Source organism: Melanerpes formicivorus, unplaced genomic scaffold, assembly GCF_026170545.1.
Source record: "Melanerpes formicivorus ecotype bairdi unplaced genomic scaffold, bMelFor1.0.p_v2 SCAF_39, whole genome shotgun sequence".
Lineage (NCBI taxonomy): Eukaryota > Metazoa > Chordata > Aves > Piciformes > Picidae > Melanerpes > Melanerpes formicivorus.
In genome coordinates this window covers 85,167-108,621 of record NW_027142391.1, presented here as the reverse complement: position 1 = coordinate 108,621, position 23,455 = coordinate 85,167, and the positions used below count along the sequence as shown (strand labels likewise).

Here is a 23,455-nt window from a genome sequence, read left to right as displayed (position 1 = left end):
GGGACATTAGAAGCGTCTGGGGGTACCTAAAACGGAGCTGGGCGTATCAGATGGGGGGTTTGGGTGCCTCCAAAGGGGTTTTGTGGGCATCTAAGTTGGGGAATCTGGGGGTTCCTGAAGGAGTTGGGGGGTTCTCCTCAAGCTATGAGCAGACACACAGACAGTTGCTAAGGGACTTTCTTTGATCATTCCAGATCTGGTGTGCTGGGACTGGCAGGATCTTCCTGAGCTGTCCACGTACAGTTTCTGTTGACACTCTTCAGCTCGTACATCCGGTTTGCTGACAGAGGGTGTGGGGTTTGTGGGGCCCGGCAGCGAGACTTTTCCAAAGAGGAGCTCTTCAGGGCAGCTCCAAGGTTAGGTTTGGATTCTCCTGGAGTTGCACACAGAACGAGTCTCACGATTCCAGTGGTCTAATTTCATAGCTGCATTTTCTTCTCTCTGCCTAGGTGACAGGACGACCTCACTAAAGAAGAGAGATAGCCTGAGCTCTGCAGGAACCTTGAACCCAAGCAGCCAGTGCCTTCTGTGAGTACAAGCTGTCCTTGTTCAACGTGGAACTAGTTGAGAGCTGAAGCCAGACCACACCATAATTCCCTCAGCTTCCTCTTCTGCAGATTAAACAGTCCCAGTTCCTTCAGCCACTCCTCATAAGGCTTGTTATCCAGACCCCTCACCAGCTTTGTGGCCCTTCTCTGGACTCACTCTCTCACAAGGGGTGTCCTGGGGAACACCACTTGTGCCCGGCCGGCCACCGGCTGGGTTTAACTCTGTTCCCCACCGCTCTTGGGGCCCAGCCATCCATCCTGTTCCGCTGTCCAGCAGTCCCTTTGAAAAAAAATCCATCTGAAAAAAGAAGTAGCAGAGAAGGAAAGTTGAAGCTGCAAAGACTGCAGTCCCCTCAGTTCTTGTGGTACCCTCTGTGAGATCCTAAGCCACCTGAACTGAGCCGGTCAGGCAGCCAAGCTAGTGCAGCAGTGTCTTCTGGAGAGTTGATAGGAGCCAGTTCTGTGGGGTTTGTTGAAGTGAGTGGCCAGTCGTTCTACATGAACAATTGTCTTAGTGCTAGCAAGTAGGAGGCTCTGAAGTGTGGTACTTTGAGAGCTCCATTCATACTTGCCCTTCAGGAGGAGCCAGCTCTTTCATTGAAGGATCTTCCTGAGGTGTCCAAGTACAATTTCTGTTGACACTTTTCAGCTCTTACATCCAGGTTGCTGACAGAGGATGTTGGGTTTGTGGGCCCTGGCAGCGACAGTTTTCCAAAGAGGAGCTCTAAGGCCAGCTGCAAGGTTAGGTTTGGATTCTCCTGGGGTGCCTGTGCTTGAAAGCCCCCCAGAGGCCGTGCAGAGTGGTGCTTGCAGTAGCTCTGTGCAAGTCTGCCATGGGCTCAGGAGGCCAGTATCTAGAGAGAGGGAGAGGGAAGGACAGAGACACTTCTAAGACAGTTTTAAAGAAATAATTATGAGAAGAGGCAAATTAATTCTGGGGACTAATGTGATATATCTGTTTAAGAGAAAAAAAAATGAAGGAGGTTTCTGACCATAACCAGGCTGACAAAGCACAGTAATGTGGTTTCCTATGGGATTCAACTCCTCCTGCATTGCACAGGACACTTCAGCAGCTGTCCTGACAAGCTATAAGTAATGAACTTAATCCACCCTGTGCGAGCAATGGGGCAAAAGATTACAAAATCCATGTATGCAATTGAGATGTGTTACGTTGGGACACCCAGGGTACACCTCATCAAGCTCTCCTAGTTTTTAGACACAAGATGGAAGAAGGAAGGGGGAAGACAGAGCAGAAGGTCTATTTAAATATGAAACTCCTAGGCTGAAAGAAAAGAAAAACATTTTAAAGAGCACTCAGTGAGACTCTGTCACCAGCATAGCTAATCACAGAATCACTGAGTGTTAGGGGTTGGAAGGGACCCCAAAATAGCATCCGGTCCAACCCCTGTGCCAGTGCAGGATCACCTGGGGCAGGTTTTGAATGTCTCCAGAGACTCCACTAACTCTCTGGGCAGCCTGCTCCAGGGCTCTGGCACACACAGTGAAAAGGTTTTCCCTTCTGTTCCTGTGGAACTTCCTCCTTTTATTCGTCGGACACAGCGAAGCCGCTGGGTCGTGTTGCTGCGGCAAGGTGACCCACCCTGTAGTTCAGGGCCTGGGTCTCTGCCTTCATGGCAGCCTGTTCCCTTGGCACCCTGTCAGCTTAACAGCCCCGTACTCGGGGTCTGTGTGATGAGTTGTGGAGCCCTCCGTCCCCCTTCTGTCCCCAGCAGCAGCCCAAGGTCCCTGTAAGCAGGGCTGGGGAGGCTGCTTTAGGCAACTAACGGGAACCAACCTTGCCTGGCCCTTAGGGGGCTGAGGTCAGTCCCTGGGCTCCTGAAGAGGTGGTGTTGCGCTGCTGCCAGGAGGGCCAGCCCGTAGGTGGGGCACGGGCCAGAGCCTGTGGCTCTCTGTGGGGCTTTTTGGGAGTGCTGCTGAGGCCTCACTCTGTCCTGTTGGCATCCTTTGTCAGGGTAGCCAGATCCTAGGCCTGATGTCTATCGTTAGCTCAATCGCAGAATTTCCTCGTCTGCTGTTCCTGACCGTAAATTTTTGCCAGTGCTTCTGTAATAAAAAGGTTTTTATTTCTCCTGTAACTTGCAAGCTGGTGACCTCCTTAGGAGCACCACTGTGTTGTTCACAAAGTTCTTTGCTGTTGCAAAGCTGGGAGAAGTGTGAGGTTCAGCTGATGAAGTTTCTCTCTTTAGAAGTGTCTGCTCAGCCGTCCTCTTCCTGGATCTCGGAGCTTTGTCTCTCCCTGTTTGCGGTGCCCCGACAAGGACTTGTGCCGACACATCCTCGGGAAGCTGAAACCACCAAAGGGTTTAATGGGTGAGAGCAAAGCTCAGCTGTGTGCTGAAGCTGCAAACCTTGCCCAGAAGGCTGTCCCCGGCTCGGGGTGATAAAAAGAACGGGAGCGTAGCCGCTCAGCTGTCTTTCCTTCTGTGATGCCACAGGGGGGTGGGCGAGGATACAGCAGAGGAGCAGTGAGGGAGGGGTGAGGGCAGCCTCCCACAAAGGCTGCTTGCAGACCTGAAATGCCAAATGTTTGAAATGCCAGGACGTTCTTGGAGGGGAGGGAAAGCCCCGGGAAAGTGTAAGAGTGAGTGTGAGGTGTTCCAGCAGAGGAACAGCGGTGCTGTTTATTGAGAGATTGCAGAAGGGCAGTGATTTGTGTGCAGAAAGGCTTTGACGTGACCCCCCTCTGTTCTGTAGAAAGGCTTCTAGAGGAGAAAAGCACATCCTGAGCAGAGCCACGGGGGGGTGTGGGGTGTGGTTTGAAACAGAAATAGCAACTGTCTCTCAATTAAAACAGTGGATTGTGTTTCATGTGTGTCTGTGGTGTGCTGTTTTTTCATTGACTGGAAAAAGCTCTGCAGGGAGACCAGCTGATCTGCTCCCGAGGCACAGCAGCACCGGACCTGCTGAGCGTTGGGGGCCTGTTAAGGAGGGTCTGCTGTCATCTGAAGTGGGCTTGGGGGTATGAAAGGGGAATTTGGGGGCATGTGAAGGGTTCTGGGAGCATCTAGAGGTGTCTGGGGACCTCTGGAGTGGCTCCTGGGTCATGTCTGGAGGGTCACGGAGGAGTGGGGGGGTCTGTGCCTCAGTGTGGTTTCGGGGTCTCTGTGTCAGGTCCCCACAGCGTGTGGGTTGCTGTGTGGCATTGCTGGAGTCTCGATGTCCCTAGCCCCCCTGACTCTTCTGCTCACTGCTCCCACCTTGTGGGCACGGCCAGGTACTGCTTGCTGTCGCCTGCTGCCAAGGGTGTGAGTGGCCTCTGAAGGGAGGCGCAGAGAGGTATTCTGGGGCGTCTAGAGGGGCTTTGTGGGCATCGAGAGGTGTCTGGCGGCCTCTGGAGGGTCTCCGGGGGGGGGTCTCTGGAGGGTCCTGAAGCAGCTGAGGGGGCAGGGAGTGGTGGTGCTGTGTTAGAGGTCTCGGGGGGGTTCCAAGGTTTGGGGTCCCGCAGGATTGGGGCGGTCTCACCCCGGTATTGGGTGTCCTGCAGTCCCAGGACCCCCCAGCCACATCTCCCCCGGCATCTCAAGGCGAGCTGCGAGCACCTCAAGGGCCTTAGAGGGTGACAAAGGAGGTCTGCGGGCATGTAGACGGAAGTGAGGGCACCAAGACGGCACCGCTCTCCCCGTGACAGCGCCTGCCCTTCCCAAGATGGCGTCGCCCTCCCCGTGACAGCGCTTGCCCTTCCCAAGATGGCGTCGCTCTCCCCGTGACAGCGCCTGCCCTTCCCACGATGGCGTCGCTCTCCCCGTGACAGCGCCTGCCCTTCCCAAGATGGCGTCGCCCTCCCCGTGACAGCGCTTGCCCTTCCCAAGATGGCGTCGCCCTCCCCCTGACATCGCCTGCCCTTCCCAAGGTGGTGTCGCCCTCCCCGTGACAGCACTTGCCCTTCCCAAGATGGCGTCGCCATCCCCATGACAGCGCTTGCCCTTCCCAAGATGGCGCCGCCCTTGCCCCCTCGTCTCCGACCTAGCCAGCGTAACTATTGTCCCCTCTGCTTTCTCCGCTCCGCATCAGCTTAGTGTAGACTCTGCTGCTCTCTGGAGTTGCTCTGTCCCTGCTGCAGGACTCTGCTATGGGTCTGAGGGTGGGCAGCAGCGAGGGGAGGGGCGAGAAACACCAGCGGCGAGGGGGCGGGGGTGGGTGTCGATTTGCCGCGGTCGGGAGCAGTCTGCTCCCAGTTCACGAGCTGTTCTCCTGTCTCTCCCAGCTCTTGCAGGCTGACCCCAATGCCCCCAGACGCGCCCAGCGATCCCAGGGTGAACCCCGCAGCACCCAGACTCGCCCAGCGATCCCAGGGTGAACCCAGCGCCTCCCAGTCTCTGCCAGTGCTCCCAGGAACTGCAAAATTCCTCTCCAGTCCTCCCAGGAACACAGTGAGTGACCTCCTGTCCCACGCGGTGCTGCCAGTAAAACCTCTCCGATCCCATTCTCGGTGATCTCCCAGCAACAACAGTGCTCCCAGGAACTCCAAGATCTCCCTCAAGGGCTCCCAGTACTGCAGTGTGTTCTCCCAGTCCCCCCCAGTATTTCCCAGTCCCTTCCCAGTTTGTCCCTGTCCCTTCCAGCTTGTCCCAGTCTGTAACAATCACTTTGCTATCCCTACCAAGTCCCTTCCCACACTGTCCCAGTCCCTTCCCAGTCCATTCCCAGTTTCATTCCCAGTCCTTTCCCACTGCATCCCAGTCCCTTCGCAGTACTCTCCCATTCCCAGCCAAGTCCCTTCCCAGTTCCCTTCCAGTCCCTCCCAATTTCTCCCACTATCTCCCAGTTCTTCTTAGTCCCTTGCCAGTCCCCTCCAGGTCCTTTCCAGTCCATCCCATTCCCACCCAGTCCCTTCCCCGTCCTATCCCAGTCCATCCCACTCCATCCCGGGCCCTCCCAGTCCCTTCCCATTCCCTTCCCAGTTCCCTCCCATTCCGTCCCAGTCCTTCCCAGTCTCTCCCCCCCCATTCCTGTCCATCCCAGCCCCTCCCATTCCCTCCCTGTCCCCTCCCAGTCCGCCCAGTGCCCTCCCAGTCATTCCCAGTTCCTCCCATTCCCTCTCAGTCCCCTCCTGGTCCATTCCCAGTGCCCTCCCATTCCCTCCCCGTCCCCTCCCATTTCACTCTGGTCCTCCCAGTGCACTCCCAGTCCCCTCCCACTTTGTCCCAGTTCCCTCCCTGTCCCTTCCCAGCCCCTTCCCAGTCCCTCCCACTCCATCCCAGTCCCTTCCATTCCCTCCTGTTCCACCCAGTCCCTCCCACTCCCCTCACTGTCCCTTCCCAGTTCCCTCCCAGTCCGTCCCAGTGCCCTCCCCATACCTTCCCAGTCTCTTCACAGTTCCCTCCCAGTTTCGCCCAGGCCCTTTCCAGTCCCTCCCAGTAAGCTCCCAGTCCTGCCCTGTCCCTCCCAATTCCCTCCCAGTCCACCCAGTCCCTCCCACTCCCCTCCCAGTTCCCTCTCAGTTTGTCCCAGGCCCTTACCAGTCCATTCTCACTTTCCTCCCTGTCCCCTCCCAGTCCCTTCCCAGTGCACTCCCAGTCCCTTCCCAGTGCACTCCCAGTCCCTTCCCAGTGCACTCCCAGTCCCTTCCCAGTGCACTCCCAGTCCCCTCCCATTCTCTTCCAGTCCACTCCCATTCTCTCCCAGTCCCTCCAAGCCCCTCCCTGTCCATCCCAGCCCATCCCTGTCCATCCCAGTCCCCTCCCGGTCCGTTCCCATTCCCTTCCCAGTGCCCTCCAAGGCCCTTCCCAGTCCCCTCCCAGTCCTTTCGCATTCCCCACCCAGTGCTTTCCCAGTCCTTCCCAGTCCCTACAAGCCCCTCGCTATCCATCCCAGTCCCTTCCCAATCCCCTCCCATTTTACTCAGGCCCTCCCATTCCCTTCCCATACCCTTTGCAGAGTATGCCATCCCCTCCCAGTCCCATCGCAGTCCCCTCCCAGTCTCCTCCCACTCTGTCCCAGGCCTTTCCCAGTCCCTTCTTAGTTCCATCCCAGTCCCCTCCCAGTGCCTTCCCGGTCCCCTACCAGTTTGTCCCAGTGCCCTCACTGTCCGTTCCCAGTCCCTTCAGAGTTCCCTCCCAGTCACCTCCCAGTTTCTCTCTGTCTCATTCCAGTCCCCTCCCAGTCCCCTGCCAGTGCCCTCCACGTCCCCTCCCAGATTGTCACAGGCCCTTCCCAGTCCCTTCAAAGTTTATCCCAGTGCCTACTCAGTTCCATCCCAGTCCATTCCACTCCACCCAGTCTCTCCCACTCCCCTCCCAGTCCCTTTGCATTACCCTTCCAGTTCCCTCCCACTTCCCTCCCAGTCCCCTCCCAGTCCCTTCCCAGTCCCTTCCCACTCCCCTCCCAGACCCTTCCCACTCCCCTCCCAGACCCTTCCCACTCCCCTCCCAGACCCTTCCCACTCCCCTCCCAGACCCTTCCCACTCCCCTCCCAGACCCTTCCCACTCCCCTCCCAGTTCCTTCCCAGTTCCTTCCCAGTTCCTTCCCAGTTCCTTCCCAGTTCTCTTCCAGTTCCCCTCCAGTCCCCTCCCACTCCCTCCCAGTCCCCTCCCAGTCCACCCATTTCCTCCCAGTCCCTTTCCAGTCCCTTCCCAGGCCCTCCAAGTTTTCTCCCACTCCCTCCCGGTCCCCTCCCAGTCCTTCCAAGTGCCCTCCCAGGTCCTCCAAGTCCCCTCCCACTTAGTTCCAGGCCCTTCCCAGTTTGTCCCTGTCCCTTCTCACTCCCCTCCTTGTCCTCTCCTTGTCCTCTCCTTGTTCCCTCCTTCTCCTCTCCTTGTCCTTTCCATGTCCCTTCCTTTTCCCTTCACAGTTCCATCCAAGTCCCCTCCCACTTAGTTCCAGGCCCTTCCCCGTCCCTTCTCAGTTCCCTCCCGCTCCCTCCCGCTCCCTCTTGCTCCCTCCCACTCTCCTCCCTGTCCCTTCCCACTCTCCTCCCTGTCCCTTCCCACTCTCCTCCCTGTCCCTTCCCACTCTCCTCCCTGTCCCTTCCCACTCTCCTCCCTGTCCCTTCCCACTCTCCTCCCTGTCCCTTCCCACTCTCCTCCCTGTCCCTTCCCACTCTCCTCCCTGTCCCTTCCCACTCCCTTCCCTGTCGCCTCCGTGTCGCTTCCTTGTCCCTTTCTTGTCGCCTCCTTTTTGCCTCCCTGTTGCTTCCTTGTCCCTTCCTTGTTCCCTCCCAGTCCCCTCCCAGTTTGTCCCAGGACCTTCCCAGTCCTCTTCCAGTCCTCTCCCAGTCCCTTTCCAGTCCCTTCCCAGGCCCTCCAAGTTTCCTCCCACTCCATCCCAGTCCCTCCCATTCCTTCCCAGTCCTTCCCAGTGCCCTCCCAGGTCCTCCCCGTTCCCTCCAAGTCCCCTCCCACTTAGTTCCAGGCCCTTCCCAGTTTGTCCCAGTCCCTTCTCAGGTCCCTCCCAGTCCCATCCTTCCTTCCCACTGCCCTTCCCACTGCCCTTCCTTGTGCATTCCCAGTCCCTTCCCAGTTTGTCCCAGTCCCTTCTCAGTCCCTCCCAGGCCCTTTCCAGTTCCTTCCCAGGCCCTCCCATTCCCTCCCAGTTCCCTCCAAGTCCCCTCCCACTTAGTTCCAGGCCGTTCCCAGTGTCCTCCCACTCCTTCCCAGTCCCTCCCATTCCCCTCCAGTCCACCCACTTCCTCCAGTCCCTTCCCAGGCCCTCCCAGATTCCTCCCATTCCCTCCCAGTTCTCTCCAAGTCCCCTCCCACTTAGTTCCAGGCCCTTCCCAGTCCCTTCCCAGTTTGACCCAGTCCATCCCAGTCCACCCATTCCCTCCCACTCCCCCCCCACTCCCTTCCCAGTCCCTTTCGATTACCCTCCCACTCCCCTCCCACTCCCTTCCCATTTGCCTTCCAGTGCCCTCCCAGTCGCCTCCCAGTTTGTCCCAGTCACTTTCCTGGTCCTCCCAGTTTCCTACCAGTCCCTCCCATTCCCTCCCGGTCTCCTCCCAGTCCACCCAGTTCCTCCCAGTCCCCTCCCAGTCTCTTCCCATTCCCTTTCCAGTGCCCTCCCAGTCCCTCCCAGTACCCTCCCATTTCACTCGGGTCCTCCCACTTCCCTCCAAGTCTGCTCCCAGTGTGTCCCAGTCCCTTCCCAGTTTGTCCCAGTCCCTTCCCAATCCCCTCCCAGTCCCTTCCCACTCCCCTCCCTGTCCATTCCTTGTTACTTTCTAGTCCCCTCCCAGTTTGTCCCAGTCCCCTCCCAGTCCACCCAGTTCCTCCCAGGCCCTTTCCCATCCCTTCCCAGTCCCTCCCGTTCCCTCCCATTCCCTCCCAGGTCTTCCCAGTTCCCTCCAAGTCCCCTCCCAGTTAGTTCCAGGCCCTTCCCAGTCCCTTCAAAGTTTATCTCAATGCCTACTCAGTTTCATCCCAGTCCATTCCACTCCACCCAGTCTCTCCCACTCCCCTCCCAGTCCCTTTGCATTACCCTTCCAGTTCCCTCCCACTTCCCTCCCAGTCCCCTTCCAGTTTGTCCCAGTCCCTTCCCAATCCCATCCCAATCCCTTCCCAGTCCCTTCTCACTCCCTTCCCAGTTCCCTTCCCAGTTCCCTTCCCAGTTCCACCCAGTCCCCTCCCAGTCCATCCATTTCCTCCCAGTCCCTTTCCAGTCCCTTCCCAGGCCCTCCAAGTTTCCTCCCACTCCCTCCCGGTCCCCTCTCACTCCCTCCCACTCCCTTCCCAATTCCCTTCCCTGTCCCTTCCTTGTCCCTTTCTTGTCGCCTCCTTGTCGCCTCCGTGTCGCTTCCTTGTCCCTTTCTTGTCGCCTCCTTGTCGCCTCCGTGTTGCTTCCTCGTCCCTTCCTTGTTCCCTCCCAGTCCCCTCCCAGTTTGTCCCAGGACCTTCCCAGTCCCCTTCCAGTCCCCTCCCAGTCCACCCAGTTTCTCCCAGTCCCTTTCCAGTCCCTTCCCAGGCCCACCAAGTTTCCTCCCACTCCATCCCAGCCCCTCCCATTCCTTCCTGGTCCTTCCCAGTGCCCTCCCAGGTCCTCCCAGTTCCCTCCAAGTCCCCTCCCACTTAGTTCCAGGCCCTTCCCAGTCCCTTCCCAGTTTGTCCCAGTCCCTTCTCAGGTCCCTCCCAGTCCCATCCCAATCCCCTCCCAGTCCCTTCCCACTGCCCTTCCTTGTGCATTCCCAGTTCCCTCCCAGTTTGTCCCAGGACCTACCCAGTCCCTTCTCAGTCCCTCCCAGGCCCTTTCCAGTTCCTTCCCAGGCCCTCCCATTCCCTCCCAGTTCCCTCCAAGTCCCCTCCCACTTAGTTCCAGGCCCTTCCCAGGCCGTTCCCAGTGTCCTCCCACTCCATCCCAGTCCCTCCCATTCCCCTCCACTCCACCCACTTCCTCCAGTCCCTTCTCAGGCCCTCCCAGATTCCTCCCATTCCCTCCCAGTTCCCTCCAAGTCCCCTCCCACTTAGTTCCAGGCCCTTCCCAGGCCGTTCCCAGTGTCCTCCCACTCCATCCCAGTCCCTCCCATTCCCCTCCACTCCACCCACTTCCTCCAGTCCCTTCTCAGGCCCTCCCAGATTCCTCCCATTCCCTCCCAGTTCCCTCCAAGTCCCCTCCCACTTAGTTCCAGGCCCTTCCCAGGCCGTTCCCAGTGTCCTCCCACTCCATCCCAGTCCCTCCCATTCCCCTCCACTCCACCCACTTCCTCCAGTCCCTTCTCAGGCCCTCCCAGATTCCTCCCATTCCCTCCCAGTTCCCTCCAAGTCCCCTTCCACTTAGTTCCAGGCCCTTCCCAGGCCGTTCCCAGTGTCCTCCCACTCTATCCCAGTCCCTCCCATTCCCCTCCAGTCCACCCACTTCCTCCAGTCCCTTCCCAGGCCCTCCCAGATTCCTCCCATTCCCTCCCAGTTCCCTCCCAGTCCCCTCCCACTTAGTTCCAGGCCCTTTCCAGTCCCTTCCCAGTTTGACCCAGTCCACCCATTCCCTCCCACTCCCCCCCACTCCCTTCCCAGTCCTTTTCCATTACCCTCCCACTCTCCTCCCACTCCCTTCCCATTAGCCTTCCAGTGCCCTCCCAGTCGCCTCCCTGTTTGTCCCAGTCCCTTTCCTGGTCCTCCCAGTTTCCTACCAGTCCCTCCCATTCCCTCCCGGTCTCCTCCCAGTCCACCCAGTTCCTCCCAGGCCCCTCCCAGTCTCTTCCCATTCCCTTTCCAGTGGTCACCTAATCTTGCCCAGTCCCTCCCAGTACCCTCCCAGTCCCTCCCAGTGCCCTCCCATTTCACTCGGGTCCTCCTACTTCCCTCCAAGTCTGCTCCCTCTGTGTCCCAGTCCCTTCCCAGTGTGTCCCAGTCCCTTCCCAATCCCCTCCCAGTCCCTTCCAACTCCCCTCTCTGTCCATTCCTTGTCCCTTCCCAGTTCCCTTCCAGTCCCCTCCCAGTTTGTCCCAGTCCCCTCCCAGTCCACCCATTTCCTCCCAGTCCCTTTCCAGTCCCTTCCCAGGCCCTCCAAGTTTCCTCCCTCTCCATCCCAGCCCCTCCCATTCCTTCCCAGTCCTTCCCAGTGCCCTCCAAGGTCCTCCCAGTTCCCTCCAAGTCCCCTCCCAGTTAGTTCCAGGCGCTTCCCAGTCCCTTCTCAGGTCCCTCCCAGTCCCATCCCAATCCCCTCCCAGTCCCTTCCCACTGCCCTTCCTTGTGCATTCCCAGTTCCCTCCCAGTTTGTCCCAGGACCTACCCAGTCCCTTCTCAGTCCCTCCCAGGCCCTTTCCAGTTCCATCCCAGGCCCTCCCATTCCCTCCCAGTTCCCTCCAAGTCCCCTCCCACTTAGTTCCAGGCCCTTCCCAGGCCGTTCCCAGTGTCCTCCCACTCCATCCCAGTCCCTCCCATTCCCCTCCACTCCACCCACTTCCTCCAGTCCCTTCTCAGGCCCTCCCAGATTCCTCCCATTCCCTCCCAGTTCCCTCCAAGTCCCCTCCCACTTAGTTCCAGGCCCTTCCCAGTCCCTTCCCAGTTTGACCCAGTCCATCCCAGTCCACCCATTCCCTCCCACTCCCCCCCCACCCCCTTCCCAGTCCCTTTCCATTACCCTCCCACTCCCCTCCCACTCCCTTCCCATTAGCCTTCCAGTGCCCTCCCAGTTGCCTCCCAGTTTGTCCCAGTCACTTTCCTGGTCCTCCCAGTTTCCTCCCAGTCTCTCCCATTCCCTCCCGGTCTCCTCCCAGTCCACCCAGTTCCTCCCAGTGCCCTCCCAGTCCCTCCCAGTGCCCTCCCATTTCACTTGGGTCCTCCCACTTCCCTCCATGTCCACTCCCAGTGTGTCCCAGTCCCTTCCCAGTTTGTCCCAGTCCCTTCCCAATCCCCTCCCAGTCCCTTCCCACTCCCCTCCCTGTCCATTCCTTGTCCCTTCCCAGTTCCCTTCCAGTCCCCTCCCAGTTTGTCCCAGTCCCCTCCCAGTCCACCCAGTTCCTCCCAGGCCCTTTCCCGTCCCTTCCCAGTCCCTCCCGTTCCCTCCCAGGTCTTCCCAGTCCCTTCCAGTCCCCTCCCAGTCCACCCATTTCCTCCAAATCCCTTTCCAGTCCCTTCCCAGGCCCTCCAAGTTTCCTCCCACTCCCTCCCGGTCCCCTCCCAGTCCTTCCAAGTGCCCTCCCAGGTCCTCCAAGTCCCCTCCCACTTAGTTCCAGCCCTTCCCAGTTTGTCCCTGTCCCATCCCACTCCCCTCCTTGTCCCCTCCTTCTCCTCTCCTTGTCCTTTCCATGTCCCTTCCTTTTCCCTTCCCAGTTCCATCCCAGTCCCCTCCCAGTCCACCCCGTTCCTCCCAGGCCCTTTCCTGTCCCTTCCCAGTCCCTCCCGTTCCCTCCCATTCCCTCCCAGGTCTTCCCACTTCCCTCCAAGTCCCCTCCCAGTTAGTTCCAGGCCCTTCCCAGTCCCTTCAAAGTTTATCCCAGTGCCTACTCAGTTCCATCCCAGTCCATTCCACTCCACCCAGTCTCTCCCACTCCCCTCCCAGTCCCTTTGCATTACCCTTCCAATTCCCTCCCACTTCCCTCCCAGTCCCCTTCCAGTTTGTCCCAGTCCCTTCCTAGTTTGTCCCAGTCCCATCCCAAGCCCCACCCAGTCCCTTCCCAGTCCCTTCCCGCTCCCCCCCCCATCCCTTCCTTGTCCCCTCCCAGTCCCCCCCCTCGTCCACCCATTTCCTCCCATTCCCTTTCCAGTGCCCTCCCAGTACCCTCCCATTTCACTCGGGTCCTCCCACTTCCCTCCAAGTCTGCTCCCAGTGTGTCCCAGTCCCTTCCCAGTTTTTCCCAGTCCCTTCCCGCTCCCCCCCCATCCCTTCCTTGTCCCCTCCCAGTCCCCCCCCTAGTCCACCCATTTCCTCCCAGTCCCTTTCCAGTCCCTTCCCAGGCCCTCCAAGTTTCCTCCCACTCCTTCCTGGTCCCCTCCCAGTCCTTCCAAGTGCCCTCCCAGGCCCTCCAAGTCCCCTCCCACTTAGTTCCAGGCCCTTCCCAGTTTCTCCCTGTCCCTTCTCATTACACTCCTTGTCCTCCAACTCCACTCCCAGTCCCTTCCCACTCCCCTCCTTGTCCTCTCCTTGTCCCCTCCTTCTCCTCTCCTTGTGCTTTCCATGTCCCTTCCTTTTCCCTTCCAGTCCCCTCCCAGTTTGTCCCAGTCCCCTCCCAGTCTACCCAGTTCCTCCCAGGCCCTTTCCCGTCCCTTCCCAGTCCCTCCCGTTCCCTCTCATTCCCTCCCAGGTCTTCCCAGTTCCCTCCAAGTCCCCTCCCAGTTAATTCCAGGCCCTTCCCAGTCCCTTCAAAGTTTATCCCAGTGCCTACTCAGTTCCATCCCAGTCCATCCCACTCCACCCAGTCTCTCCCACTCCCCTCCCAGTCCCTTTGCATTACCCTTCCAGTTTCCTCCCACTTCCCTCCCAGTCCCCTTCCCAGTCCCTTCCCAGTCCCTTCCCAGTCCCTTCCCGTTCCCTTCCCAGTTCCCTTCCCGTCCCTCCCAGTCCCCTCCCAGTCCACCCATTTCCTCCCAGTCCCTTTCCAGTCCCTTCCCAGGCCCTCCAAGTTTCCTCCCACTCCCTCCCGGTCCCCTCTCACTCCCTCCCACTCCCTTCCCACTCCCCTCCCTGTCCCTTCCCACTCCCCTCCCTGTCCCTTTCTTGTCGCCTCCGTGTCGCTTCCTTGTCCCTTTCTTGTCGCCTCCTTGTCGCCTCCGTGTTGCTTCCTCGTCCCTTCCTTGTTCCCTCCCAGTCCCCTCCCAGTTTGTCCCAGGACCTCCCCTTCCAGTCCCCTCCCAGTCCACCCAGTTTCTCCCAGTCCCTTTCCAGTCCCTTCCCAGGCCCACCAAGTTTCCTCCCACTCCATCCCAGCCCCTCCCATTCCTTCCTGGTCCTTCCCAGTGCCCTCTCAGGTCCTCCCAGTTCCCTCCAAGTCCCCTCCCACTTAGTTCCAGGCCCTTCCCAGTCCCTTCCCAGTTTGTCTCAGTCCCTTCTCAGGTCCCTCCCAGTCCCATCCCAATCCCCTCCCAGTCCCTTCCCACTGCCCTTCCTTGTGCATTCCCAGTTCCCTCCCAGTTTGTCCCAGGACGTACCCAGTCCCTTCTCAGTCCCTCCCAGGCCCTTTCCAGTTCCTTCCCAGGCCCTCCCATTCCCTCCCAGTTCCCTCCAAGTCCCCTCCCACTTAGTTCCAGGCCCTTCCCAGTCCCTTCCCAGTTTGACCCAGTCCATCCCAGTCCATCCCAGTCCACCCATTCCCTCCCACTCTCCCCCACTCCCTTCCCAGTCCCTTTCCAATACCCTCTCACTCCCCTCCCGCTCCCTTTCCATTAGCCTTCCAGTGCCCTCCGAGTCGCCTCCCAGTTTGTCCCAGTCCCTTTCCTGGCCCTCCCAGTTTCCTGCCAGGCCCTCCCATTCCCTCCTGGTCTCCTCCCAGTCCACCCAGTTCATCCCAGTCCCCTCCCAGTCTCTTCCCATTCCCTTTCCAGTGGTCACCCTGTCTTTCCCAGTGCCCTCCCAGTCCCTTCCAGTGCCCTCCCATTTCACTCGGGTCCTCCCACTTCCCCCCAAGTCCGCTCCCAGTCCCCTCCCAGTCCCTTCCCACTCCCCTCCCAGTCCCTTCCCACTCCCCTCCCTGTCCATTTCTTGTTACTTCCCAGTTCCCTTCCAGTCCCCTCCCAGTTTGTCCCAGTCCCCTCCCAGTCCACCCAGTTCCTCCCAGGCCCTTTCCCGTCCCTTCCCAGTCCCTCCCGTTCCCTCCCAGGTCTTTCCAGTTCCCTCCAAGTCCCCTCCCAGTTAGTTCCAGGCCCTTCCCAGTCCCTTCAAAGTTTATCCCAGTGCCTACTCAGTTCCATCCCAGTCCATCCCACTCCACCCAGTCTCTCCCACTCCCCTCCCAGTCCCTTTGCATTACCCTTCCAGTTCCCTCCCACTTCCCTCCCAGTCCCCTTCCAGTTTGTCCCAGTCCCTTCCCAGTTTGTCCCAGTCCCATCCCAATCCCCTCCCTGTCCCTTCCCAGTCCCTTCCCACTCCCCTCTGTCCCTTCCCAATTCCCTCCTTGTCCCCTCCTTGTCCCTTCCCAGTCCCATCCCAGTCCATCCATTTCCTCCCAGTCCCTTTCCAGTCCCTTCCCCGGCCCTCCCGGTCCCCTCCCAGTCCTTCTAAGTGCCCTCCCCGGTCCTCCAAGTGCCCTCCCACTTAGTTCCAGCCCCTTCCCAGTTTGTCCCTGTCCCTTCTCAGTACCCTCCTTGTCCTCCCACTCCCCTCCCAGTCCCTTCCCACTCCCCTCCTTGTCCTCTCCTTGTTCTCCTTTTCTCCTCCTCCTCTCCTTGTTTTTTCCATGTCTCTTCCTTTTCCCTTCCCAGTTCCATCCCAGTCCCCTCCCAGTTTGTCCTAGGCCCTTTCCAGTCCCTTCCCAGGCCCTCCCAGTTTCCTCCCACTCCCTCCCGGTCCCCTCCCAATCCTTCCAAGTGCCCTCCCAGGTCCTCCAAGTCCCCTCCCACTTAGTTCCAGGCCCGTCCCAGTCCCTTCAAAGTTTATCCCAGTGCCTACTCACTTCCATCCCAGTCCATCCCAGTCCGCCCAGTCTCTCCTACTCCCTTCCCAGTCCCTTTGCATTACCCTTCTAGTTCCCTCCCACTTCCCTCGCAGTCCCCTTCTAGTTTGTCCCAGTCCCTTCCCAGTTTGTCCCAGTCCCATCCCAATCCCTTCCCGCTCCCCTCCCGCACCCCTCCCGCACCCCTCCCGCTCCCCTCCCGCTCCCCTCCCGCTCCCCTCCCGCTCCCCTCCCGCTCCCCTCCCACACCCCTCCCACACCCCTCCCACACCCCTCCCACACCCCTCCCACACCCCTCCCACACCCCTCCCACACCCCTCCCACACCCCTCCCACACCCCTCCCACACCCCTCCCACACCCCTCCCCAGTTCCCTTCCAGTCCTCTCCCAGTCCACCCAGTTCCTCCCAGCCCCTTTCCTGTCCCTTCCCAGGCCCTCCAAGTTTCCTCCCACTCCATCCCGCCCCTCCCATTCCTTCCCAGTCCTTCCCAGTGCCCTCCTAGGTCCTCCCAGTTCCCTCCAAGTCCCCTCTGACTTAGTTCCAGGCCCTTCCCAGTCCCTTCCCAGTTTGTCCCAGTCCCTTCTCAGGTCCCTCCCAGTCCCATCCCAATCCCCTCCCAGTCCCTTCCCACTGCCCTTCCTTGTGCATTCCCAGTTCCCTCCCAGTTTGTCCCAGGACCTACCCAGTCCCTTCTCAGTCCCTCCCAGGCTCTTTCCAGTTCCTTCCCAGGCCCTCCCATTCCCTCCCAGTTCCCTCCAAGTCCCCTCCCACTTAGTTCCAGGCCCTTCCCAGTCCCTTCCCAGTTTGACCCAGTCCATCCCAGTCCACCCATTCCCTCCCACTCTCCCCCACTCCCTTCCCAGTCCCTTTCCAATACCCTCCCACTCCCCTCCCACTCCCTTTCCATTAGCCTTCCAGTGCCCTCCCAGTCGCCTCCCAGTTTGTCCCAGTCCCTTTCCTGGCCCTCCCAGTTTCCTACCAGTCCCTCCCATTCCCTCCTGGTCTCCTCCCAGTCCACCCAGTTCCTCCCAGTCCCCTCCCAGTCTCTTCCCATTCCCTTTCCAGTGGTCACCCAGTCTTTCCCAGTGCCCTCCCAGTCCCTCCCAGTGCCCTCCCATTTCACTCGGGTCCTCCCACTTCCCTCCAAGTCCGCTCCCAGTGTGTCCCAGTCCCTTCCCACTCCCCTCCCAGTCCCTTCCCACTCCCCTCCCAGTCCCTTCCCACTCCCCTCCTTGTTCTCTCCTTGTTCTCTCCTTGTTCTCCTTTTCTCCTCCTTCTCCTCTCCTTGTCCTTTCCATGCCTCTTCCTTTTCCCTTCCCAGTTCCATCCCAGTCCCCTCCCAGTTTGTCCTAGGCCCTTTCCAGTGCCTTCACAGGCCCTCCCAGTTTCCTCCCACTCCCTCCCGGTCCCCTCCCTGTCCTTCCAAGGGCCCTCCCAGGTCCTCCAAGTCCCCTCCCAGTTAGTTCCAGGCCCTTCCCAGTCCCCTCAAAGTTTATCCCAGTGCCTACTCAGTTCCATCCCAGCCCATCCCACTCCATCCAGTCTCTCCTACTCCCCTCCCAGTCCCTTTGCATTACCCTTCCAGTTTCCTCCCACTTCCCTCCCAGTCCCCTTCTAGTTTGTCCCAGTCCCTTCCCAGTTTGTCCCAGTCCCATCCCAATCCCCTCCCTGTCCCTTCCCAGTCCCTTCCCACTTTCCCTTCTGTCCCTTCTTTGTCCCTTCCCAGTCCCTCCCAGTCCCTTCCCTGTCCCCTCCCCGTCCACCCATTTCCTCCCAGTCCCTTTCCAGTCCCTTCCCAGGCCCTCCAAGTTTCCTCCCACTCCCTCCCGGTCCCCTCCCAGTCCTTTCAAGTGCCCTCCCAGGTCCTCCAAGGCCCCTCCCACTTAGTTCCAGCCCCTTCCCAGTTTGTCCCTGTCCCTTCTCAGTACCCTCCTTGTCCTCCCACTCCCCTTCCAGTCCCCTCCTTGTCCCCTCCTTCTACTTTTCTTGTCCCTTCCATGTCCCTTCCTTTTCCCTTCCCAGTTTCATTTCAGTGCCCTCCCAGTTTCCTCCCACTGCGTCCCCGTCCCCTCCCAGTCCTTCCAAGTGCCCTCCCAGGTCCTCCAAGTCCCCTCCCAGTTAGTTCCAGGCCCGTCCCATTGCCTTCTCAGTTCCCTCCCACTCCCTCCCACTCCCTCTCACTCCCCTCCCTGTCCCTTCCTTGTCCCCTCCCTGTCCCTTCCCACTCCCCTCCTTGTCCCTTCCTGGGTCCTCCCAGTTCCCTCCAAGTCCCCTCCCAATTTGTCCCAGTCCCATCCCAGTGCCTTCCTGTCCCTTCCCAGTCCCTTTGCACTGCCCTCCTTTTCCCTTCCCAGTTCCCTCCCAGTCCCCTCCCAGTTTGTGCCAATCCCTTCCCACTCCCCTTCCTTGTCCCTTCCCAGGCCCTCCCAGTTCCCTCCCACTCCATCCCAGTTCCACCCATTCCCTCCCAGTCCCCTCCCAGTCTGCCCAGTCCTTCCTAGTGCCCTCCCATTTCCTCCCAGTCCACTCCCATTTCACTCAGGTCCTCCCAGTTCCCTCCAAGTCCCCTCCCAGTTTCTCCCAGGCTTTTTCCAGACCCTTCCCAGTACCCTCCTAGTCCTTTCCAATTCCCTTCCTGATCCATCCCACTCCCTCCCAGTCCCTCCCATTCCCTCCTGGTCCACCCAGTCCCTCAAACTCCCCGCACTGTCCCTTCCCAGTCCCTTCTCACTTCCCTCCCAGTCCCTTCCCATTCCTCCCAGCCCTTCCCAATGCCCTCCCTGTCCATCGAATTCCCTCCCATTCCCTACCCAGTCCTTTCCAACTCTTTTGCCTGTCCCTTTTACATTCCCATCCCAGTGCCTAAGCAGACCCCTCCCAGTCCCCCCCCCAGTCCCTTCCCAGTTTGTCCCAGTGCCCTCCCTGTCCCTTCCCAGTCCCTTCCCACTCCCTTCACTGTCACTTCCCAGTCCCTTCACAGTTCATCCAGTTCCCAACCAGTCCCCTCCCAGTTTGTCCCAGTTCCTCCCATTCCCTCTCAGTCCCCTCCCATTTCACTCAGGTCCTCCCAGTGCCATTGCCAGTCCCCTCCCAGTTTGTCCCGGTGCCCTCCCTGTTCCTTCCCACTCCCTTCACACTCCCTACCCATTCCATTCCCAGTCCCTTCCAACTTTTTTCCCTTCCCATTCCCTTCTTAGTTCCCTCCCATTTCCCTCCCACTGGCTCCCCACTCCCCTCCCAGTCACTTGCCACTCCCCTCCCAGTCCCGTCGCACTGCATTCCCAGTCCTTCCCAGTCTCTCCCAGTTCCCTCCCAGTCCCATCCCAGTACACCCAGTTCCTCCCTGTCCTTTCCCACTCCCATCCCAGTCTCTTCTCAGTGCCCCCTCAGTCCAACCCAGCCCCTCACCGTCCATCCCAGTTCCTCCCATTCCATCCCAGTCCCTTCCATGTCCCCTACTAGTCCCTTCCTAGTTTTCCCCAGTCCTTCCCAATCCCCTCCCATTCAACCCATTTCCTCCCAATCCTTTCTCAGTCCCTTCCCAGTCCTTGCCAGTCCCTGCAAGTTCCTCCCCAGTCCCTCCCAGTCCTGCCCAGTGGCCCTCCCACTCCCCTCCCAGTGCCCCTCCCAGTCCTCTTCAAGTCCCTTCACAGTCCCCAACCAGTGCCTTCCCCATCCCTTTCCAGTTTCCTCCCAGTCATACCTGCACTACCTGGCATGAGCCCTGGTGGACAATTGGAAGCAGTAGCATCCCCACTGGGAACACTGGGAGATAACTGGGAAACAACTGGGAGCACTGGGAGCATGACCCAGGAATTCCCAGTACCCCCCTCAGCCCCCCATTTCCCTCCCACAGCCCTTTACAGCCTCCCAGTCCATTCCCACTATGTCCCCTCCCTGTCCCTCCATGTCCCCTCCCACACTGTCCCACTCCCTTTCCAGTCCCCTCCCAGTCCCTCCCTGTTTATTCCTGTCCCTCCCAGTACCTCCCAATCCCTTCTAGTCCTATCCCAGTATGGGAGGAGACCAGTAGGGACCAGGAGGCACTGGGAGGCATACCTGGACCAGCTGGAGGCATTGCTGGAGCCCTGGGACACAACTGGAAGCAGTGGGAACCCAACTGGGAGCACTAGGGGTCCCTGGGAGGAACTGGAAGACAACTGGGAGAATCTCCCCATGACCCCCAGTGCCCCCCTGAGCCCCTCCAGACCGCCCCAAAGTCTTTCCACAGTCTCTGAGTTCTTCCCAGTGCCATTCAGAGCCCTTCCCAGTACCTCCCAGTTAACCCTTAGACTTCCCCAGTGCCCCCTCACTCCCCCCCAGTAACCCTCCCCACCCCAGATCCTTCCACAGCCTCCCAGTGCCCCCCCAATTCCCCTCCAGAGCTGTTAACAGCCTCCCAGTCCTTCCCAGTACTGTCCTGAGCCCTTTCCAGTACCCTCCCAGTCGTTTTCCAGTTCCCTCCCTGATCCATCCCACTCTATCCCAGTCCCTTCCCAATCCCCTCCCTGTCCCCTCCCAGTCCCTTCCAACTCTTTTCCCTTCCCATTCCCTTCTTAGTTCCCTCCCACTCCCCTCCCACTGGCTCCCCACTCCCCTCCCAGTCCCGTCGCAGTGCACTCCCAGTCCTTCCCAGTCTCTCCCAGTTCCCTCCCATTCCCATCCCAGTACACCCAGTTGCTCCCTGTCCTTTCCTACTGCCATCCCAGTCTCTTCCCAGTGCCCTCCCAGTCCATCCCAGCCCCTCCCAGTCCATCCCAGTTCCTCCCATTCCATTCCAGTCCCTTCACAGTCCCCAACCAGTGCCTTCCCCATCCCTTTCCAGTCCCCTCCCAGTCATACCTGCACTACCTGGCAAGAGCCCTGGTGGACAATTGGAAGCAGTAGCATCCCCACTGGGAGACAACTGGGAAACAACTGGGAGCACTGGGAGCATGACCCAGGAATTCCCAGTACCCCCCTCAGCCCCCCATTTCCCTCCACAGCCCTTTACAGCCTCCCAGTCCATCCCATTTTCTCCTACACCTTTCCCAGTCTGGGAGGAGACTGGTAGGGGCTGGAAGTTTCTGGGAGAGTCTGGGAGCCATACCTGCAGCAGCTGGAGTCAGACCTGGAGCCCTGGGAGACAACTGGAAGCAGCAGGAACCCAACTGGGACAAAACTGGGAGAGCACCGGGAGCACTGTGAGTATCTCCCCATGACCCCCAGTGCCCCCCTCAGCCCCTCCACACTGCCCCAGAGTCTTTCCACAGTCTCTGAGTTCTTCCCTGTGCCATGTAGAGCCCTTCCCAATACCTCCCAGTTAACCCTTAGAATTTTCCCAGTTCCTCCTCACTCCCCCCCAGTAACCCTTCCCCCCCAGAGTCCTTCCACAGCCTCCCAGTACCTCCCAGTACTGTCCTGAGCCCCTCCCAGCCCTTTGCCACTCCCTTACCGCTCCCTTTCCAGCCTGGTTCCTATCCAGCTAGTCTGACCCCAGCCTGTAGCAATGCCTGGGGTTGTTGTGGTAATGTGTAGAACCTGGCACTTGGATGTGTTCAATATCATGCCCTTGGACTCTGCCTGGAGGAAAGCAGAAAGTATGTATGGAAGGTTTCAGGACAGGAAAGAACAACAGGCTGCTGACGACGGAAGAATGGTCTGATGATAAAGAAGAGCTGACTGCAGTAAACAGCCTGAAGCGCGAGACAGAAGGACGCTCGCCTCCGTGCTGGAGAAGCTCAACCTGATATGGGATGAAGATAATAATGGAGAGCTGCATATCAAAGGAGAAAACTCAATTAGCAGCAGTGGTGCAAGAATGCCAGGGAATTGCTTAGCCTGCTTGATTTTTCCTACATACACTGCTTGTTCTGTACCACTAAACAATTCCTGCTTCACCAACCAGGGAGTCCATGCATGCTTTCCAAACTCTGCCCATCTGTCCAGCCTGTCAGGGTCCCTCTGCTGAGCTCTCCTACCTTCCAGCAGATCAACTCCTGCCCCCAGCTTGGTGTCATCTGCAAAGTTATTGATGATGGACTCGATCCCCTCATCCAGATCATCAATAAAGATATTGAACAGGATGGGACCCAGCACTGATCCCTGGGGGACACCACTAGTGCCCGGCTGCCAGCTGCATGTGGCACCATTCACCACCACTCTCTGGGCCCAGGACTCCAGCCAGTTCCTAACCCAGCACAGAGTGCTCCTGTCCAGGATGTGGGCTGTCAGCTCAGCCAGGTGGTTGTTGTGGCAGACAGTGTCAAAGGCCTTGCTGAAGTCCGGGCAGACTACATCCACAGCCTTCCCAACACCTACCAGGCAGTCACCTGGGCATAGAAGGAGATCAGGTTGGTGAGGCAGGACCTGCCCCTCCCACCAAATCTTTGCTGGCTGGGCCTGAGCCCTTGCCCATCCTGCAGGTTTGCTGTGATTGCCCCCAGGACGATCTGCTCCATAGTCTTGCCAGGCACTGAGGTCAGGCTTACAGGCCTGGAGTTCCCAGGTTCTTCCCTCCAGCCCTTCTCGTGAATGGCATCACACTGGCAGCTTCCAGCCACCTGGGACCTCTGTGGTCATGCAGGACTGGTGGCAAATGTTGGACAGTGGCTTGGAGCTCATCTGCCAGAGCTCTCTGCCCTGGGATGGATCCCATCTGGTGCCATAGACTTGTGAGGGTCCCAGTGGTATCCCAGTCCCTCCCAGTTCTTTCCCAGTCCTTCTCAGTCACCCCTAGTCCTTCCAACTTCCATCCCAGTTCCTCCCGTTTCCTTCCCATTCCCTTCCATTCCCTTTGGAATTCCTCACAGTCCCTCCCATTCCTCTCCCGGTCCTTCCCAATCTCCTTCCAGTCCCTTCCCAGTCTCTCCCAGTCCCTTCTCAGTCCTGTCCCCATCCCCATCCCTCCCAATCCTCTCCCAGTCTCCTCCCAGTCCCATCCCAGTCACTCCCAGTCCCCTCCCAGTCTCTCCTAGTCCTTTCCCAGTTCCTCTCAATCCCTCCCAGTCTCCTTCTCATCTTGCAGCGTGGCAGATTTCCCGGAGTGGGAAAGCAGAGCCGCGCTCTCTTTGGTCAGTACAGTTTAGGTGGGAAGTGCTTCCACTGGCTCCATTGGTCCAGATCACCCCAGTTTGGGCTCTGTTTACTTTGGGGCCATTTGGGCCCATTTAGGGTCCTCTTTGGGACTTTTTTTCCCAGTTGTTCCCAGTCCCTTCCAGTTCCTTCGGAGCTCTCTCACAGTTCTCCCCAGTGCCTCCCACTTGAGCCTCCACTACCTCTTAGTCTCTACCAGTTTCCTCCCAGTTTTCTTTCAGTCTCTGACAGTTTCCTCCTCCTTCCCTCCCAGATTCCACCTCGTGCCCTCCCAGTCCCTCCCAGTTTCTTCCCAGTCGCTTCCAGTTCTCTGCCAGTCCTTTGGTGGGAGGAAACTGTTGGGACCGGGAGGGCACCGGGAGGAGGCCATTACTGTGTAGTTTAGTAATAGTGACGGCTGCAGCTGGTGCTGAGCTAAACAGAATGATCACAGAAGGCTTTTGCTCTGAAGCCAGAGCTGCCTGCTGGCGGAACGAACGTTTTTCTGACAGCTCTTGGAGGAACATTTCTGTACAGGTGTTCCCCAGGGCTCCTCAGCTGCTCAGAACTCAACGTGTTGTCTTGGAGGGGAATAAAACCCATGGAAAGCTGAGCGTGAGGTGACAAAGCAGGCGCCGCCTCCCCCAGCGCGGCGCCGCCTCCCCCAGCGCGGCGCCGCCTCCCCCAGCGCGGCGCCGCCTCCCCCAGCGCGGCGCCGCCTCCCCCAGCGCGGCGCCGCCTCCCCCAGCGCGGCGCCGCCTCCCCCAGCGCGGCGCCGCCTCCCCCAGCGCGGCGCCGCCTCCCCCAGCGCGGCGCCGCCTCCCCCAGCGCGGCGCCGCCTCCCCCAGCGCGGC

The 23,455-nt window shown here is 59.4% G+C and overlaps 1 protein-coding gene across 1 annotated transcript in view; it reads left to right on the top strand.

The window, feature by feature from the left end:
- The first annotated feature begins 254 nt into the window (after positions 1-254).
- Positions 255-23,455, top strand: part of LOC137451017 (uncharacterized) — a 35,847-nt gene continuing 12,646 nt past the window's right edge. Inside the window, exons 1-4 of the mRNA XM_068158081.1 lie at positions 255-356; positions 450-528; positions 4,774-4,939; positions 20,534-20,731. Coding sequence (XP_068014182.1) covers positions 4,793-4,939; positions 20,534-20,731 — 345 coding nt within the window. The 5' untranslated portion in view covers positions 255-356; positions 450-528; positions 4,774-4,792. The remainder of the gene's footprint in view (positions 357-449; positions 529-4,773; positions 4,940-20,533; positions 20,732-23,455) is intronic.